General features: G+C 39.8%; 1 protein-coding gene across 3 annotated transcripts in view; it reads left to right on the top strand.

The window, feature by feature from the left end:
* Window positions 1–8,472: 8,472 nt before the first annotated feature.
* The window catches only part of dnajc10 (DnaJ (Hsp40) homolog, subfamily C, member 10), a 72,976-nt gene continuing 60,936 nt past the window's right edge, over window positions 8,473–20,512 (top strand). Inside the window, exons 1-3 of one of the 3 annotated variants that reach the window (XM_043693459.1) lie at window positions 8,473–8,634; window positions 14,870–14,974; window positions 16,914–17,282. In XM_043693459.1, the coding sequence (XP_043549394.1) occupies window positions 17,064–17,282 (219 nt within the window). In that variant the 5' untranslated portion in view covers window positions 8,473–8,634; window positions 14,870–14,974; window positions 16,914–17,063. The other 2 variants (XM_043693461.1, XM_043693460.1) reach the window with 2 other exon arrangements.

The raw sequence follows: 20,512 nt of genomic DNA, 5'->3' as shown, positions 1-20,512 counted from the left end.
TTAAACCAGGAGGCCCAAGTTCAAATCCTATCTAGTTCAGAAGTGTGTGATAACATCCTTCTATAGATTGATTAGAAAGTATTTACGACCTAAGTAGAAAATCACTTCATGGTAGTTACAGGGATAATTATATGAATTAGATTAGGAGTGCCATATACCCAAGTAAATAGGTAAATTTAATTAAATGTATGTTTTTATGTAGTATGTGCCAGAGGCATATACATTTATTTTTCTTTAATTAACATATAGTTTTATTGGAACAGGATTGCCTGCTTCTTACAAAACAGGAAATATTTTTGTTGCTAAGCTAGTTTTACAACCACCTCTCAGGCACATTTTCAATTAATATTGGATCCAGACAGGACACCTCAAATTGTGACGATTCCAGGGTGAGGAGCCTTGAACTGGGTCCTTTTCCTCATTCACCTATCCCCTCGATTGGTCATAATGTTGGTTTAAAAAGGATCCCTTCCCTTATGGATGCCTTTCTCTCAGCCACAAATTAAAATATGTTTTCAAGAACCTAATCTAACCAGGCTTCCTGGAGTTGAATTGAATTGAATTCACTTTATTGCCTCAAGAGTACAGCGAAAAGTTGACAGTCAGCGTATTACAACACCACCTGAGGCAGAAAGGTACCTAGGTTCAGATAGTTAAGATCAAATTCTCAGGAAATAACAATGTCAGTAAAGTGAAGAAATAAATAGTTAAGTGAAGAAATAAATAAGTTGGCAAAAAAATTAGTTTATTCAGAATTAAACACAAGAAGAAATAATAATGCAATATATGTACACACAGAATAAAAATTAAAGGGTGACTATAGAAATATAATCAAAGTTAAATAAGAGATTCAGATAAGTCTCTGAGTTCCGTGAAGAGTAGATGGTGGTCCATTATCTAGCTCTCTGAATTACCATTAGTACTGATGTTGGTAGTAAAACAGCTGATTGTAAGATGCTTGACATTCCAGGTCAGCTGAAAGGCCTTTTACATGTTTCCTACAGTGTAGAAATTGCCCACCGAGTCCACACCAACCCTCCGAAGAACATCCCACCCAAATACATCCCCCTATCCTACCCCATAACCCTGCATTTCCCACGGCTAATCCACCTAGCCTGCAGATCCCTGGACACTAAGGACAATTTAGCATGGGAAATTCACCTAACCTGCACATCGTTGGACCATGGAAGGAAATGCACACAAACAGTCACCCAAAGACTGGAATCAAACCTGGGTCCCTGCTGCTGTGAGGCAGCAGTACTAACCATTGAGCAACAGTGCCACCCTATGTAGTTGCACTTATTTTCAGACTTCCAGCAAAAATGAGATACTTTCTTCCTTTTTAATCTCAGTGGAAAGATGAAGCAAGCTTTTTTTGATCGGTGACCCTCACACCATGCAATTTTGTCCACTAGCACACATACAGGCCAGTTCTGAAACTGCTTTTAAACAATGATCTTGAGTATTCTTCACAGGGGATCCACAAACATATCGCTTGGTCAGACTGTTCTCTTCTTCCGTTATGCCCACAATTTAAGATAACTTTTAAAAATTACAATTCAGTTACTTGTCCCTTTTGAATTTGTTCTCTTAGAAGTGTCCTTGCCACTCATCAGGTGTGACACTCTATGGCCACCTACAAGGCTGGGAAAAATCTACACTGACTTTGCAGACTTTCACTGAGCAACAGTGGTCCGAATTCACAATTGCAGTCACTTTTTCGTTGTATGTCCTCTTTCTTAAAAACAAAACACATTTTGTGACTTAAAGTTAAATTTGTTTGCAAGTAATCCAGGGTTATGATATGTCATTCTGACACAAGCAATCCATGGAAAACATTCCAATCAAAATATACAATTAGATTAAATAAAATAGAGCTACTTGGATAATAACAAAATAAGGTATTATCTAAATATTTATTTTTATAAAGAAATACATGAAGCTATAACATGTCATGTCCATTGCGTGAGGTGATGGCTTAACGGTATTATCACAAAACTATTAATCCAGTGAGCTAGAGAATGTTTGAGACACCCATGTTGTTCTGGTAATATTTTTAATTTAATAAAAGTCTAGAATTAAGAGTCTAATTTTAACCATTATTAGGAATGATACAGAAGGTAGTGAGGTAACCAACAAGAGGGAAAAACATACTTGACCTCATCCTTAGTAATATGCCGGCTGCAGATTCATCTATCCATGACAGTATTGTTAAGAGTGACCACAGCACAGTCCTTTGGGACACAAAGTTGCATCTTTACATTGAGAATATCTTTCATCATGTTGTGTAGCACATGCTAAATGGAACAGACTTTAAACATATGTAGCAACTTAAGACTGGGTATCCATGAAGTGCTGCGGGCCATTAACAACAGCAGAATTGTACTCCAATAAAACCTGTAACCTCATGGCCCAGTATATCCCCCATTCAGCCATTGCTATCAAGCCAAGGGATCAATCCTAATTCAATTGAGAGTGCAGGAGAGCATGCCAAGAGCAGGATCAGACACACCTGAAGATGAGGTGTCAATCAACATTCCAGCATAGTACTGAAGACTTGTGCCGTTCTCCTAGCAAAGCTCTTCTAGTACAGTAACAATGCTGGCGTCCACATGACAATGTGGAAAATTGCTCAAGTATGTCCTGTATATAAAAAACAGGACAAATCCAACCCAGCCAATTACAGTCTCCTCTCAATCATCAGTGAAGTGATGGAAGGTGTCATCAACAATGCTGTCAAGCAGCACCTTCTCAGTAATAGCCTATGCAGTGACGCCCAGTTTGGATGCTGCCAGGGCCACTCAGCTCCAGACCTCATTACAGCCTTGGTTCAAACATGGACAAAACAGCTGAATTCCAGAGATGAGGTGAGAGTGACAGTCCTTGACATCAAGGTCACATTCGATAGAATATGGTATCAAGGAGCGTCTAGCAAAAATAGTTGTGCTGGAGCACTGGGGGGAGGGGGTGCTAATGTTGTGCCTTTATTTTATAAAGTCTGTATGGAGAAGCCTGAGAACTATAGACTTGTGAGTCTGACATCAGTGGTGAATAAGGTGTTGGAGATGATTTGAAAAGATAGGATTCATTTGCATTTGGAGAGGCAAGGGTTGATTAGGGATTTTCAGCTTGGTTTTGTGTGAGGGAACTCGTGTCTCACAAACTTGACTGAGTTTTTTGAGGAAGTAACCAAAAAGATTGATGAGGACAGAGCTGTGTTTACTGGAACTTTAGTAAAGTCTTTGATAAGGCACCGCACGGTAGACCAATTAGTAAAGTTAGATCACATGGTATTCAAGGTGAGCCTGCCAATTGGATATAAAGTTGGCTTTATTGTAGGAGACAGAGGGTGGTAGTGGAAGATTGTTTTTCAGACTGGAGGCCTGTGACCAGTGGTGTTCACTGGGGTTGGTACTGGGTCCAGTTTTGTTTGTTGTTTCTATGAACAATTTGGATGAGAATATAAGGGGCATGGTTAGTAAGTTTGTTGTGACACCAAAATTAGTGGTATAGTTGACAGTGAAGTAGGTTATCTAAGTTTACAAAGATATCTTGATCAATTGGGACAATGGGCTGAAGAATGGCAGATGGAGTTTAATTTGGATAAAATTAGGTGTATTTTGGTAAAACAAACAAGGGCAGGACTTATACAATTAATGGTAGAGACCTCAGGTACATAACCTTTTGAAATTTGCATCACAAGTAAACATGGTGATTAAAAGGTGTTCAGCACACTTGCTTTCATTGCTCAAACCTTTGAGAATAGGAGTTGGGATGTCATATTGACGTTGTTTAACAGTTGATGAGGTCTCATTTGGAGTACTGTGTGCAATTCTGGTAGCCCTGTTTTAGGAACATAGAACAAAGAACAATACAGCGCAGAATAGGCCCTTCGGCCCTCGATGTTGCACCGACCCATTAACTAATCTAAGCCTATCTCCCTACATATCTCATCATCATCCATATGCTTATCCAAGGACTGTTTAAATGCCCCTAATGTGGCTGAGTTAACTACATTGGTAGGCAGGGCATTCTACGCCCTTACCAGCTCTGAGTAAAGAACCTGCCTCTGACATCTGTCTTAAATCTATGACCCCTCAATTTGCTGTTAATGCCCCCTCGAACAAGCAAACGTCATCATCCTAGGAAAAAGACTCACTGTTTACCCTATCTAATCCTCTGATCATTTTGTATGTCGCTATTAAATCCCCTCTAAGCCTTCTTCTCTCCAATCAGAACAGATCCAAAACCTCTGCCCTTCCTCATATGACCTTCGCTCCAGACCAGGCAACATCCTGGTAAATCTCCTCTGCACCTTTTCCAATGCTTCCGCATCCTTCCTGTAATGGGGCAACCAGAACTGTACACAATATTCCAAATGAGGCTGCACGAGCATTTTGTACAGTTGCAGCATGACATTATGGCTCTGGAACTAAATCCCTCTACCAATAAAACCTAACACACCGTATGCCTTCTTAACAGCACTATCAACCTGAGTGGCAACCTTCAGGGATCTATGTACATGGACACCAAGATCCCTCTGCATATCCACACAACCAAGAATCTTTCCATTGACCTAGTATTCTGCCTTCCTGTTATTCTTCCCAAAGTGAATCATTTCACATTGAACTCCATTTTCCACCTGTCAGCCAAATTCTGCAGTTTATCCAAGTCACCCTGCAAGCTGCAACAGTCTTCCACACTGTCCACAACTCCACCAACTTTTGCATCATTTGCAAACTTACTAAACCATCCACCTATGCCTGCATCCAAGTAATTTGTAAAAATAACAAACAGCAATGGTCCCAAAACAGATCCTTGTGGCACACCACTGTTAACTGGACTCCTGGCTAAATATTTTTCATTAACCACTTGTTGCCTTCTTACAGAAAGCCAGTTTTTAATCCAAAATGTGAAATTACCTTCAATCCCATGCCCCCACATTTTCTCCAAAAACCTACCATATGGAACCTTATCAAAGGATAGTGTGGAATATAGGTGAATTAATGTTATTTCTGCAACTATAAATTCTGATACAGAACAAGAATGAGGAAATATATATATTCAGCTAAAAAAATGATATGTTAGCATGACATGATTATAGAACAATGGTAGATGTATGGGCAAACAGGAAAAACATCTGTTTCCCACTTGTACNNAATAAATGCTGATAAAGAAAGGATATGCCTAGCGGTGACCTGCAGTGAGATGACGTCAAACAACCTTATGGGGGCCAGAGATAGGCATTTGTCACGGACAAGGCTGGATAAACAGAAGTTGTGGGATCAGTCTTAAGGAAATGAAAGACGTAAGCGGAGGAGGGGGCAAACAATGAAATAAGAAAAAATATGGGGATTTAAACTGTATAAATTTCGAGAGTTTGTTGGATTTGATGTGTATTTGTCATTGTCTTACCTGGCATTCTTGCAAGTGTACAAATAAACAACACTGTTTCAGATTTTTGGTCTCGGACTGAAATTATTGAAGTCAGTGAGATTTTGTTTCTCACAATAGATAGGAAGGATATTATTATCCTGGACAGGATTCATAAAAGATTTACCAGTATGTTGCTGGGAATGGAGGATTTGAGTTACAAAAATAGGCTGGAAAAAGCGAGGATTGCAGATGCTGGAGATCAGAGCTGAGCATGTGGTGCTGGAAATGCACAGCAGGTCAAGCAGGATCCAAGGAACAGAAGAATTGACATTTTGGGCATAAGCCCTTCATCAGACTTAATGAATAGGCTGGAACTTACTTCACTGGAGCACAGGAAGTTGAGGGGTGGCCCGACAGAGGTTTATAAAATCATGAGGGGCATAGATAAAGTGAATAGCAAAAGTCTTTTCCCTGAAGTGGGTGAGTTCAAAACCAGGGGGCATATTTTTAAGGTGAGAGGATGAAGATTTAAAAAGGACATGAGGGGCAACTTTTTTACACAAACAGTGGTGAGTAAGTGGAATGAGCTGCCAGAGGATGTGGTGAATGTAAGTACAGTTATAACATTTAAAAGACATTAAGATAAGTACATGAATAAGAAAGGTTTGGAGGGATGTGGGCCACATGCAGGTCTGGTCGAACTGGTTTAGCTTGGGAATGTGGTTGGCATGGACTATTTGGACCAAAATGTCTGATCTGTACTATATGACTCTATGACTGTGGAATCAACGGGTATCAGGGGACAAACTCTCCACCAGTTGGAGTCATACCTGACAAATAGGAAGATGGTTTTGGTGTTGAAGGTCGGTGATCTCAGCTCCAGAACATCTCTACAGGAGTTCGCCAGTGTAGCGTGCTAGGCCCAACCATCTACAGCTGCTTTATCAATCATTTTCCATTACCATAAGATCAGAAGTGGGATGTTCGCTGATGATTGTACAATGTTTACCACCATGTGCGACTCCTCAGATACTGAAACAGTCCATGTTCAAATGCCACAATTCCTTGGTAACATCCAGATTAAAAAAATGGCAATCAATACTTGCGTCACACAAACGCCAGGTAATGTCTATCTTCAAGACAGAATTTAACCATCACCCCTTTACATTCAATGACATCACAATCACTGAAGCCCTTATATCAACAACCTGCATGTTATCATTGGCCAGAAACTGAATGGCACAAAACATTTAATTATGACTAAACAAAAGCAGGTCAGAGGTTAGGAATCTTGGAGCAAGTGACTCACCTCCTGATTCCTCAAAGCCTGTCTCTATCATCTGCAAGACACAAGTCAGGAGTGTGATGAAATACTCCCCACATGCCTGGAAGGATGAAGTGCCAACAATAGTCAAGAAGCTTGCCGCCATCCATGATAAAGCGGTCACCTTGATTGGCATCACATCCGCAAACACCCAATCTCTCTAACACCAACATGTTGTAGCAGGAGTGCATACCATCCACAAGATGCACTGCAGAAATTCACCAAATCACCTTAGACAGCACCCCACAACCATTCTATCTAGGCCAAGGACAATAGATAAATGGGAACATCACCTCCTGCAAATTCCTGTCCAAGTCATTCATCATCCTGACCTGGATTTAAATCACTATTATTAAGTGTCACAGGGTCAAACTGGAACTCCCTCCCTTGTGGCATTGTGAGTATGCCTACAGCACATGGATTGCAGTGGTTCAAGAAGGCAGCTCACCACCACCACTACAAGGGCAAACAGCGATGGGCAGCAAATGCTTGCACAGCCAGTGATGCCCCACATATCATGAATGAATGAAAGAAAAAGAACAAATTGTGAGTGACTTGTACAGAAAATATGGAGAGGACCTATTTATCGGAGCAGAGGTCAGTGATCAGAGGAGAATTTGGTTCAAAGATTAGAGTTGAGGAAAGACTTTACTGCTCAGATGTACTGTACTTGCTGCCTGAAAGTGGCAAAGAAGCAGAGCACTGTTGTCCCATAGCACAGGGACCTGAGTTCAACTCCGCCCTTGGGTGACTGTGCGGAGTTTACACATTCCCCGTGTCTGCGTGGGTTTCCTCTGATTTCCTCCCACAGACCAAAGGTTTGCAGGGTAAGTGGATTGGCCTTGCTAAATTGTCCATCGTGTCCAGGGATGTATAGGCTAGGTAGGTTAGTCATAGTAAATAGGCAAGTAAATAGTAAATAGTCTGGTGGGTTGCTCTTTGGAGGGTCAATACAAACTTGATGGGCCAAATGGCCTCTTGATACACTCTAGAGATTTGATGTTTCGATGATCTATGAATTTATTTAAATTGTGTGTCTAACTGTGCTTCAAATGCCATAACCAGCAGTGTTTTAGATCAAATGCTGTATGCGTGATTAGGCTGAATGGCACATTTTTTGACCGTTGCAGACAACATAAAAACAATGGCCTCTTTGTGTGCCGCATACTTTCCGTGATTCGGTTGGGAGCCTAGACTAATAACACAACACTGGACCTAGCAACGTCTCACATGCAACAATCTTGGCAGTTCTGCTGCACTGCAGCAATTCTGTGATTTGATTAGATTTCACAGAAAAAATCCGTAGGTTCTGTTTGCATGATTTATACTTAAGTGATACACTAAAGCCACTTGACACAGACGCCCTAAGATGAAGATCCATTGTGAACTTTCAACCCGACACCTTTCTGCAAGCAAGATATCGTTGAGGTTCATTTGCCATCGATGAGCGCATTCTCTCCATGCAAAATCATTCCGCTCAGAGATGTTAATGCACACCACCAGGGTAGGTGGGGCTTGAATCCTGGCCTCCCTACCCAGTGGTAGGGACATTATCAGTGTCCCACAACGGTTCATCTTCATCGCATTTAAGACCCAAGGTTAAGTCGGTTCTTAAACTTCTTTCACTCGCTATTTGTCATGAATGTATCATCAGTCCAATGGATCGCCCAGTGTGAATGTAACAAGCCTGGCGCTCTGCCATTGGTCAGAGCTCCACAGCCGGATTACACGTGGCACGCTCGGGGCCCCTGACGTCATTCGGCCCTTTGTCTGCGTATCCTGGAAATGTATCCGGCCCGGGGCGGGGCCTGCTCACGGGTGCGTGAGAGGAAGGGGGCGCGCTCTCCCGGACACAAGTGCGTCGGGTAGAGGAGTCCGGGCCGGACGTGTGGAGGCTCAAACAGGATCCGCGGCGAAAGCACTCCGAGCGGCTGGTGAGTGAACCTGCGACCGCCATGGCCAGTCAAGGAGCGGCCGTTTTCCTCCTTCTCTCTGGCGGTCGCCGCTTGGCCGCTGTGTGCGGTTCTTCCAGCATCTCGCATGTACGTTTGCGGGGGGGAGATAACTGTCAAAAGTGGAGAGTCAGCCCAGTCCCATTGATGGACCGGGAACAAGAGGATGGAGAATTCTAGAAAGTACAGATTGAGGAATGTTGATGGGGATGTGCCCAACAGGTGACAATGTAGGGAAAAGGAAATTACAATAAACTCGATTGGCGTGAAACAACTTTAAGAAGTTCTGATTTTAAAAGTAGGTCAGTAAAATGATCGTTAAAAGTTTCCTGTTGCTGAATTCATTGTTTGGATCTGAAGTGTGATAGAGGAATTCCCTCATCAATTCCATTTCTTTCGCTTGCCTGAATAAGAGTTGTTGCTATGGATTCCAGCTAATCTGTTTACAAGTATTAATTCATTGATTTTTGTTTTTTGAACCGTCCCATACGTCTCATTTGAATCCAATGAAGGAGTTTGCTTTTCTTCCAACTTCATTTGGACATAGGATCTGTACCTGAAAAGTTAACCCTTTGAGGCAAGATACTTTTTTTTGAAGTGACTTTCTGCATTTTCCTTAATACTCATTCCTCTCTGTACTGATACACCAAGCCCACATATCGCCAATTGATTATTTGCTCATGTTTGAAATGTCAGATAGTTCAGAAGAGGAGTTTGACACACTTAATTATTTATGTAATTTTATAGGGTGAGCTTAATTTCTGATCTGAGTGGTGCTGGAAAAGCACAGCAGGTCAGGCAGCATCCGAGGAGCAGGAAAATCGATGTTTCGGGCAAAAGCCCTTCATCAGGAATAGAGGCATGAAGCCTCCAGGGTGGAAAGATAAATAGGTGAATGGGGGCGGGGCCATGCTGTTAAGTTTTTTTTGTTATAATTGACTCATAGAAAGCCAAAGGAAAAATAATCTTTTTTTAAATTTAGAATCCTAACTTTTAAGTGATTTGTCTGTGGAATTAGTACTTATTTCAGGACCAACTTGCAAATTCAGCAAAATAAATTTACAGCTGCTACACACATAATCAGTCGAGCAATTATCTGCGAATGATTTATAAAGAACAAAAATCAGCTTTTAAAAATGTGCAGTGTGTATGTTTCATTATGATTTACCTAAATCTGGGAGTTCTGGAAAGTTTAGTTTAGATTGTTTACTTTTTTTAACCCTGTACAACTCTACTGTAAAGCAGTTCTGCACTGCAAGTACACTACTTACTATGGAATCTAGCATCAGTGAGAAATCATTTTGATAAATGCTTATGCAAACTTGCTTTCAAAGCCACCTGCTTCAGCTGTGGTTCAAAAATCAATGATCGATGAAGTCAAAACTGCTGTCACCAGATGTGGTGAGTTAAGCATGGGATCTACAGATTGGCAGTTAGTATGTAAAAAGCATGTAACCACAGATGATTATTCCCAAAATATTTGGTTTATTGTGTTTTTACCTTGTTTGTATCTATCTTATGCATACTTGTATCCAGAATGCCACCTTATGACTGTATGACAATCTAATGCTGAGTAACATGTGTCACTGTGTGGCACATGGCAGGATTTGTGAAATGGCTTGAATAAAGTTCAACCAGTTTTGGACGTCAGTGCTGCGTAAGAATTTCTGTGGTCTGCGCATATATAAAAAAAGGCGATGATGCATTAGATGAAGACGCTGTCTATGAAAATGCTCGCCTTCAATTCACACCACGGAAAAGGAGCTTGGTTGATACAGTAAAATAAGAGCAAAATATTACTTATCAAATGAAGAGGTTTACAAAAGCTGTAGAAGAATACAAGTTCACAGAAATCAATGTCCTATTTATAGATAAAAATGCAGAGTTTGTGGTAAGTACAATCACTGGATAAAGATGTGAAAAAATAAAGGATGATAGCAAAGCAATTGCTCGGAGAGCGATAGAGCAGCACTATGGCACTTAGGCGGTAGTGTGTGGGTTTATTTAAAAAATATAATTGGAGGAGGTTCTTCACAATGGAAGAAAAAAAGGATAAAAAGCCAGGATAGTCATATCTGGGAAAAAAGATGATGAGTTTGAAGATGTAATAGACTAAGGAACCATACAACTACATGAACTGTGTGGATGTGAAACGTTTCAAAGAGAAGAAATGCATAAAACTTTTCCTGTTTGAAAGAAAATGAAAAAATAAGCACCAACTACGAAACTGAAACTTGATTCTAAGAAGCAGAGCTGGACTATCCTGCTCAGTCTGTATCAGAAGATCTTTTGGAAAAACCTGAAAGAAGGATAACCTGAAATAGAGCAATGTTATTTCAACAACACATTGGAGGAAATTCGATAGCTACGAACAACACAAATCAGAAGGGCGTGCAAAGGAAAGTATGTTAGTGATATGTTCTTTGTCACGGAAACAGATGGCCCTGCATTCTCAGGTTGAGCAGTTGCAAAACACTACAGCTGATCTCAGTAAGCTATGAAATGAAGGAGGCATGACCAATGGTTGAAGGTAGTAAAACTGATTTGAAGAAAAGTTTGTGATGAAAAACATGAGATCTGCTATAAATGTACCTAGAATGTTTTATGATGGAAGTCTTGGATGTTTTAAGATTTTTCATAGCTCATCACCGTTGATCCAGAGAAGAAAAGTGATTCATCCACACACACTTGACCCACTGCCATATAATATGCCTATAGAAAAGTCAAGCTTCAAAGAGAAATGGAAGTGACTGACTGACTGATTCCTGAATAAGAGAACTTATAGATATGTGTAATTCCATCATGGTGAGAAAGAAATGAAAATGGACCGTTCCCTTTTTGCCTAGGTTCTAAACATCAAGAGAGCAATTACTAACCCATTTTAACACTGGAAGAATCACACCAACAATGGTAGGGGCTAACATTTTCACTAGATTTGAAACCTGAAACACTTTTGGAATTGACAAGAAATCTTTGCTCTTGATTACATTTGATATACCTTTTGGTTGGTACAACTTCCTGCAGATTACCTTGTTTAGCCTCAAGTGAGCCACAATTTATTGCACTAGAAAGTAGATGAAACAAAGAGGTAGTGAAGATGCAGTTGTTGGAGCTGATGAAAACTAGATCTATGCTGTAGATGAAAAAGATCATGAAGTCGTAGAGAATGAGAAAAGTTAGCATTAAGCTGAATGTAAATAAATGTGTTGTGAAGGTGTCAGAATACTGGTTCTTTGGCGTGGTGTAAACACCTGATTGATTCAAATTGAGTCCTGAAATATCCTAGCTATCTTTTGGGATGGAAGATTCAAGAGATGACAAAAACCTGAAGTTTCTTTTGGCTTGATTTTAAATTGGAGTTTCATAAGTAAGATTCAGAATATGTACACAGCAAGCCTACAAAAGCTGTTAAGAATCAATGGTCAGATAACATCAGCCAAACCTACATATGTCAGCCAAGAAAGAAATCTTTTTGCAATTGTGCATGAATGTGAGAAATGTTATGAACTTTCTCCCATAAATACATAGTAGGGAGTAATCATCGTCCATTGGAACGGATCTACATGGAAAATCCATATCGACACCGACAACACTGCACAGGTTACTCCTTTAGGCTTCAGAGTTACAATTTAACTCTGAACATATCAGCCAGGAAGTGAAATTCTGCTAGCAGGTTATATTGTTAACACAAGGATATGTGTATAAAGATTCATCTCCTATTGAAGCTCCTCCCAGTACATGCGTCATTTGTAATTGGAGACGCCTTGTGTAAGTTCTGAAGGGGATAGGCATCTACAAAAACATCAATACTGTGTTATCAATGTGTAACATTTGCCTGAAGTACAGAAATACGCAGAGGAAATAATAGCCACCACAAAGTACCACCCATACTGGCATACTGAGAGAGCATTCACCTGCAATCAAGAATGGTATCTCTTCAATGTTTTAAAGTATGTCTAAGGTTAATGATTTGAACAGTCCTTTTTGACATATGGAGGCATTATCTTTTTAAAGGGGAATATTATTGAGGAACTATATTATGCATATTTACAGCCAGTGTGTGACATCACTCCAGCACTATGGTCAGGTGCTAAGCAACAGTGTATTCAACTGCAGCACATGGTGTGATCTGTGAAATATATTTGAAGGATGATCCAGAATTTTGTATCCAGAAATGTGATTATTTGAAACTTCTGGGAACCACAGATGTCGCAACAGGAATACCATGTAAAATAGACTACTTGCTTAGTTACTGTGAGTGGCCGAATTAGATACAAACTTTATTAGTTGAACTACCTTGCAGTTTGCACTGGGAGTAAACCCAGAGGAAGAAACCCATACTGACAGTTACATTTGTGAATTAATATTTGAGAAGAGATCAAATAGTATGTTAAATGGTAGACTTTAAAGCAGAATTGTTTTTAAAAATTGACACTGCATTTACAGATTCTGATCCTATCTAATGTTTTAACTCCTGGATTCAAGCTTTGAACTCCATGATCATGGCAGGAGTGTTGTACTAAAGTCAATGCTTCAGTTCCTCTGCAAAGCTTAGGGAACATACCTGCAAGCAACTGAAAACTAAACAGTCTGATGGTGTCTGATAGCATAACACCCTTAAATGACAAGTGAATTCTTTATGGTACGTGCATGGTACTTGACCTTCGGGCATCCAGAAAAGTGGTCAAAGCTAATGTTGATGGAATTACCTCTTAAAAATAGCATATTCTCATTTTCTATTCAGTTTACATAACTTAGTTCAGAATGAACCTTGAGTATAAATACTATTGTACTCTTGGATATCAATCATTTGGCTGGTGTGTCATGGATGTTGCTATGGTTAACTCAGCAAACAGGTGTTTTGAAACTTAATCCAACAACGTGGCAGTTTATCTAATGGTATTTACAATTGGATAAAACTCTTCGAATATATAACCAGAAACATATCCATACCAATTCATCATTAAGCATTGTATAAAGGCACATTAAATGGACACTGCAGATTAACATTTAATCACAGATCTGAGGAAATTTCTGAAGAAATTTGATTCCACTTGTCAACCAGAAATTGTACTATCCAGTGGTGCCACATGATTTATTGAGCATCTGTCCAAAATTCAGAAAAATAATTTAGCAATATGCTTTAATATTATGCTAAATTGCTCGTCAGATGCTCAGTTCACTTCTTCAGTTTAGTTCTCCTAATAGTACTATATCTTAGGACCCTCAAAAGTAATTTCTCTGGGTAAGTCTTAAATTTGAAAGGATAGAATAAAGCTCAAGTGATTCTTTTAAATTCAGTGCATATATTATGATTTGAAAATGTACCCTGCTAACTATTACACTTTAATAAACAATGGTAAAGCATTCTGCTTTGGTTTACACAATTTGGCAAATTTGAAGCACACATGCAGACTGCAGACAAGCAACTCGTACTGCACTTCCATCAATGGTATGTGGAAAAATGAACTAGGGTTTTATGACAAATGATGAACGTATGAAAGCTGTCACCTTCAGACTACCCTGAAATGTTTCGTTTTTCCTCTCCACAAATGAACTGATAACTTTCATTTTCCATACTTTTTTTACTTTTTATTTCAAATTTCTAGTATCTACATCTTTAGTAGTACTTTTCCTGGATATCCAGTACCATACGTGGTAGGATATGAACAGAACTGATTTGTCATTGAAGGGTATTATGCTATCTGGCATTCTTAAAAGCAATGTAAACTCATACTGTTGTGTAGGTTCAAGCTACATTCCGTGATTTAAGCACATGATCTTGTTTGAAGGTTCAGTATAATGTTGAGAGAATGCTATAGAGTTAGATGTTTAACTTGTAGGATAAAAGATTAAACCAAGGTCCAATTTCGTGGGCGGCACGGTGGCACAGTGGTTAGCACTGCTGCCTCACAGCGCCTGAGACCTGGGTTCAATTCCCGCCTCAGGCGACTGACTGTGTGGAGTTTGCACGTTCTCCCCGTGTCTGCGTGGGTTTCCTCCGGGTGCTCCGGTTTCCTCCCACAGTCCAAAAGATGTGCAGGTTAGGGGGAATTGGCCATGCTAAATTGCCCGTAGTGTTAGGTAAGGGGTAAATTTAGGGGTATGGGTGGGTTTCGCTTCGGCGGGTCGGTGTGGACTTGTTGGGCCGAAGGGCCTGTTTCCACACTGTAATGTAATCTAATCAAAATCTAATCTAATCAATTTGCTTGTTTAGGTGCTATAAAAAACCTTGAGATACCTTGAAGAAGAATATGCGAGTTGTCTCCATCTTCTAATCAACCGTTATTCGTTGGCAAGTGACACCAAAGCACACCATCTGGTCAGTTACCTAATTGCTATTTATAGGTTTTTTTTCTGTGAGAATTGGTTGTTCGATTTGCCCACGCAACAATTACTGTGCTTCGAAAGAAGAAAGGCATTTTATGGGTATATATTCTGCCATTTATTTAATTGTTTTCAAAAATAATAAGTGAAATAATTTATTATGTGGTCATTCATAAAATTTGACCATACAAATGTGAAGAAATGTGCATGTGTTGTCCACATGATTTGGTTAGGTGTTTCCTCTTCCACTGAATTATGGGTCTGGCTAAAATGCTTACTTTTTGAGAAAACGAAAACATTGTGAATGTTAGAGATCTGAAATACAAGCAGTAAGTGCTGGAAATACACGACAGTATTGGCAACATCTGGAGATAAAGCCCAGTGTTCAAGTTTCAAGTCCGAAATGAGTGTTCTGAAGAAAAGTAGAAACCTTGGTTGTACACTGTTGTCAACAGAAAGGAAGGGAGAACAAAAGAGAAAGTCTGGGACAGAGCAGCAGGTAGGAGAAATGAAATGACAAGAATGTTATCTAACAAAAGGAAAAGACCGTGCTAATTGTTGTAGTAAAGTAACAAAACGTTTTTCCTTTCGGTGTGAATGGCAGAATAATAATCCTCTCTTTTCAAAAATAAGAACATGTAAGCAAGATTTAGACTGGCTCATCCTTTTTCAAAGAAAAGGAAGCTGTCTCTTCAATTTTACTACAACACGTGCAACAGGTTAAGGACTGAAATGTGAGTATGAGAGCAAAGTGGTGAATTAATGTCAAGCATCTACCAGCATGGAGTCATTCTTGCTGAATGAATACAGCTCTTCTGTAAAGCGCTCACCCAATCTGCATTGGTCTTCTCCATGTAGAAAATACCATATTATAAGCAGCAAGTACAGTGTACTTAATTGAAAGAAGTACCGGAAGATTGCTGCTTCACTTAATAGGACTGTTTAGGACCTTGGATAGTGAGAGAAGAGGAGGAAACAATAGGCCATGTATTACACGTCCTGCAATTGGAAGTTGCTGTGGAACAGAGACAAGGTGCAATTGAGGAGTGAACCATTTTGTGAAGAGAGCAGTCCTTTTGGATTGCTAATGGAGGGAAAGATGTGCTTTGGAAGTGACAGAAATGGCAGAGTACATGTAGGCTGGTGGGGTGGAAAATGAGGACAAGATATTGATACTAGTTAAGATAACTAAAAGCTTACTGTCGAGGTTTATAAAATCACGAGGGGCATGAATAGGATAAATAGACAAAGTCTTTTCCCTGGGGTGGGAGAGTCCAGAACTGGAGGGCATAGGTTTAAGGTGAGATGGGAATGATATAAGAGACCTAAGCGGCAACGTTTTGAGAGGGTGGAATGTGTATGGAATGAGCTGCCAGAGGAACTGGTGGAAGCTGGTACAATTGCAACATTTAAAAGGTATCTGAATGGGTATGGGCAGGTGGAACTGATTTGGGTTGGGATATCTGGTCGGCATGGACAAGTTGGACCAAAGGGTTTGTTTCCGTGCTGTACATTTCTGACTCCTCCCCCAGCAATCAATCAGGCCAGTTATTTTTTGAATGTGAAAGCAACATCTGGCTATGTCACTAAAATAAAACAAAGAACTGCAGATACTTGAAATCTGCTTATTTTTGACAAAACTAAAACGTGAATGTTCGAGATCTGAAAGAAAACCAAATTGCTGGAGGAAGAGCAGGTCTGGCAGCATCTGGGGAGAGAAAGCAGAGCACTGATTATGCTGAGATAAATGGGGAATTGTTTCCTACATCTGATCTAGTGTTCTACTGTCATGTATGGGTTTGAAGCTATCATGAATAAGTATGACAATATATAGCTAACCTATTGCATATGATCAAAGTGGATTTGCTTCTACTTTTTTCCCTCATGAAAAGGGATGAATGTAGTAAAAGCTGAAGTTTTATTTTTGATTACAGATTATGATTTGGAAGACAACATGACAACCAATTATTGAAATTGCCTCAAGAATAAAGATGTTGTAAACAAAGATCAAGAACCATGCCAGCAACTTAATTGTACGCACACATCGGGCATATTCAAAGTTGATTGAAATTCTCTTCTGCAAAATGGAGCATTTATGCTTTGATTTTCTCACTTTAGAGAAGCGTAAACAGTCCTCAAACAAAATTATTTTATGTATTTTTGTTATAATATGCTTATCAGTTATAGTTTACACTGATGAGGACTATTATAAATTGCTTGGATTGTCAAAAAGTGCAACTAATCGACAGATAAGGCAAGCTTTTAAGAAACTTGCACTCTCTATGCATCCTGACAAAAATCCGGTAAGTAGGATAATTTTGATTCATCTTTTTGATTTGTAGTATTTCAGATATTTATTAAAACTTGTAGTAAAGAAGGACCTCCAGTGCCACCTTTACATGAATTCAAAATACAGTTTGCAGTACAAGTTCCCAAAAATTAGTCTCTGTATAGCAGATTCTAAATTATAATGCTGTTTAATAAATTTAGTGCTCAACTCGAAGGAAATTATTTTGGTTCATGTTAAATGCATTCTGTCAGCACAGTTTTCAGAAATTGGAGGATGGTAGTTTACTTGTCTAAGGCCAATTTCATTTTCTATGCATTTTGAATTTGGATGGTGTGAGTTAATCATATCTTTTAAATGAAAATACTATCCATTTCTTTGGTCCAAAATTGGGTTTTCCAATGATTATGTGCATTTAAAAGGTTAGGATTATATGCAAATTATGAATCCTTGTATGGCAAAGAAAATGCAACTCTTGTCGCAATACCTATACAAAAAAACTTGGTCTACAAGTGTCCTAAATGTTACAATCCTTTTATGATAAAATTTTGATTTTGTTATTTAAAGTGTTATATAGGTGTTTCGCACCATTCATCTAAATGTAAATGTCTGGTCATTTCTGTTAAATTTTCTTATTGAACTTGGTGAAAATCAACAATAACGAATGAATGGAAACTTTTGTCATGCTTAATACCTGGCTTGTGTCCCACCAAAGTAATTTTGGTGTGGAACCTGAAGTGAAAGATCTCCTGTCAAAATTTTATTTATCAACTGTGCATGCAGTGGATCACAGCTTTGTATTGTGGAAGATAATTGTGAATCTGTCTTTCTTGTGAGCATTTACATGCCTTAGCAAGTTATTACCCTATTGCTTCCAGATTTCACTAAATATTTGTCCCTTAGGCATATGTTTTGCTGTTGCAGACACATGAAGTGAAAAAGTATCAGACCTTGCAGAGGACACTGATATGACTTGCTCTGCAGTTTTTTTTGTCATCTATTGGAAAGAATCATTGTATTGAATAACATTTACTTCTCATTCCTAATTGCACTTGGTGGTGAGCTGCCTTCATGCACTGCTGCAATTCATGTGCACCCATGGTAGACCCAAGGTAATGTTAGGAAGTGAGTTCCAGGATTTTGACTCTGTGAAAGCGAAGGAATGACAATATAGTTCAAAGTCAAACTGGTGTGTGGTTTAAAGGGGAACTTGCAAGTTGTAGTGCTCCAGTGCATTTGCTTTTCTTGAATTTCTAGAGGTTTGAAAAGTGCTCTCGAAGAGGCAGTGGTGAATTGCTGCAGTGCATCTCGTAGATAGCATATACTTCTGTCACTGTGATTCGGGGATTGACAGAGTACCAATCAAGTGCAGTGCTTTGTCATGAATGCTGCAGAGCTTCTTCAATGTTGCTGCACTGAACTCCTCCAGGCAAGTGAAGAGTACTCCATCGCACTTCAGATTTGTTCCTTGTGGATGATGAATGGTCTTTTTGCTAGAGAGAGATTAGTTATTTGGAAGAGAATGTGTAGCTAAAACAACAACTGCTGGAGATCACAGTGGGTCAGGCAGCAAGCTCATGCTTTGAGTCTAGGTGACTGTTCATTAGGGGCTCCAATGAAGAGTCATCTAAACTCAAAACATCAGTTTGCTCTCTTTCCATGAATGCTACCTGACCGGTTGTGATCTCAGGCATTTGCTGTTTTCCAGCACCTGCAGTAATTTTCTCCGACAGCGAATCTGCAGCTTTTGACTTAGTCTTGTAACTGAAGTATTTATATGACTGGTCCAATTTATTTTCTAATCATTGGTAACTAACAGACTGTTGATTGCAGAGATCTCAGCAATGGTAATACAATTGAATATCAAGAAGAGAAGGCTGGGTAATTGCTTCTTGGCAATGCTGCTCACAACTGCTGTTCACAACTGCTGTTCAGAGGCAAATTAATATTCATGCCCCATATCAGCCCAAACCTGAGGATTATCCAGGACTTGCTACATATGGACTGTTTCAGTACCAGAGGACTCAAAAGATGCTGAACGTTATGCAGTCATCAGCGAACAATCCCACTTCTAACCTGATGGTGGAAAGAAGTTCATAAATGAAGCAGTTAAAATGGTTGGGCCAAGGATGCTACCTTGAGGAACTCCTACAGTATTTGGCCTCCAGTACCACAATCCTATTTCTTTATGCTCGGTCAGATGCTGCCTTTAATGTCAAGGGCAGTTGCTTTTGCTTCGCTTCATCACCCCCCCACCCCTCCTCAAATCCCTGGTGTTCAGCCCTTTCGTTCATGTTTGCTCCAAATCTAACAGGTTCAGGAGCTGAGTCACCCTGGTGAAACCTAAACAGGGCAGTAAGATTATTACTGAGTAATTGTCACTTGATATTGCTGGCAACAACCCTTCCATTATATTGCTAATGAGAGCAGACTGATGAATTGCTGAGTTGGATTTGTTCCACATTTTATGGACAGGGTACACCTGAGAAATTTTCTATGTTCAGTAAATGCCAGTGCTGTAGCTGTACTGGACCAACTTGGCTAGGACACCCAATTAATTCTGCAGTGCAGATCTTCAAACCAATTGCTAGAATGTTATCAGGACCCAAAGACTTTTCAGTGTCCAGTACCTTCAGCTGTTTCTTGACATCATTTGGAGTGAATAGAATGTCTGAAGACTGACATCTCTGCTGGTGGATCATCTATTTGTCACTTTGAACTGAATGTGATTGTAAATGCTTCAACCTTGTCTTTTGCATTGATGTGCTAGGCTTACCTTTGGTTGAGGTTTGGAATATTTGTGGACCTGTTTCTTTCTGTTGTTGAATTACCCACAGCCACTAAGTCTGTAATTTAATTTACTGGGAGATAGATCTCTCTGCACCACCAAGTCATAGAGATGTATAGCATGGAAACAGACCCTTCGGTCCAACCCATCCATGCTGACCAGATCTCCAAACCCAATCTAGTCCCACCTGCCAGCACCCGGCCCATATCCCTCCAAACCCTTCCTATTCATATACTCATCCAAATGCCTCTTACATGTTGCAATTGTACCAGCCTCCACCACATCCTCTGGTAGCTCATTCCATACATGTACCACCCTCTGTGTGAAAACATTGCCCCTTAGGTCTCTTATATCTTTCCCTTCTCACCCTAAACCTATGCCCTCTAGTTCTGGACTCCCTGACCCCAGGGAAAAGATTTTGTCTATATATCCTATCCATGCCCCTCATAATTTTGTAA

Source organism: Chiloscyllium plagiosum, chromosome 7 (genome assembly GCF_004010195.1).
Source record: "Chiloscyllium plagiosum isolate BGI_BamShark_2017 chromosome 7, ASM401019v2, whole genome shotgun sequence".
Classification (NCBI taxonomy): Eukaryota; Metazoa; Chordata; class Chondrichthyes; order Orectolobiformes; family Hemiscylliidae; genus Chiloscyllium; species Chiloscyllium plagiosum.
This window is presented reverse-complemented; position numbering and strand designations above follow the sequence as displayed.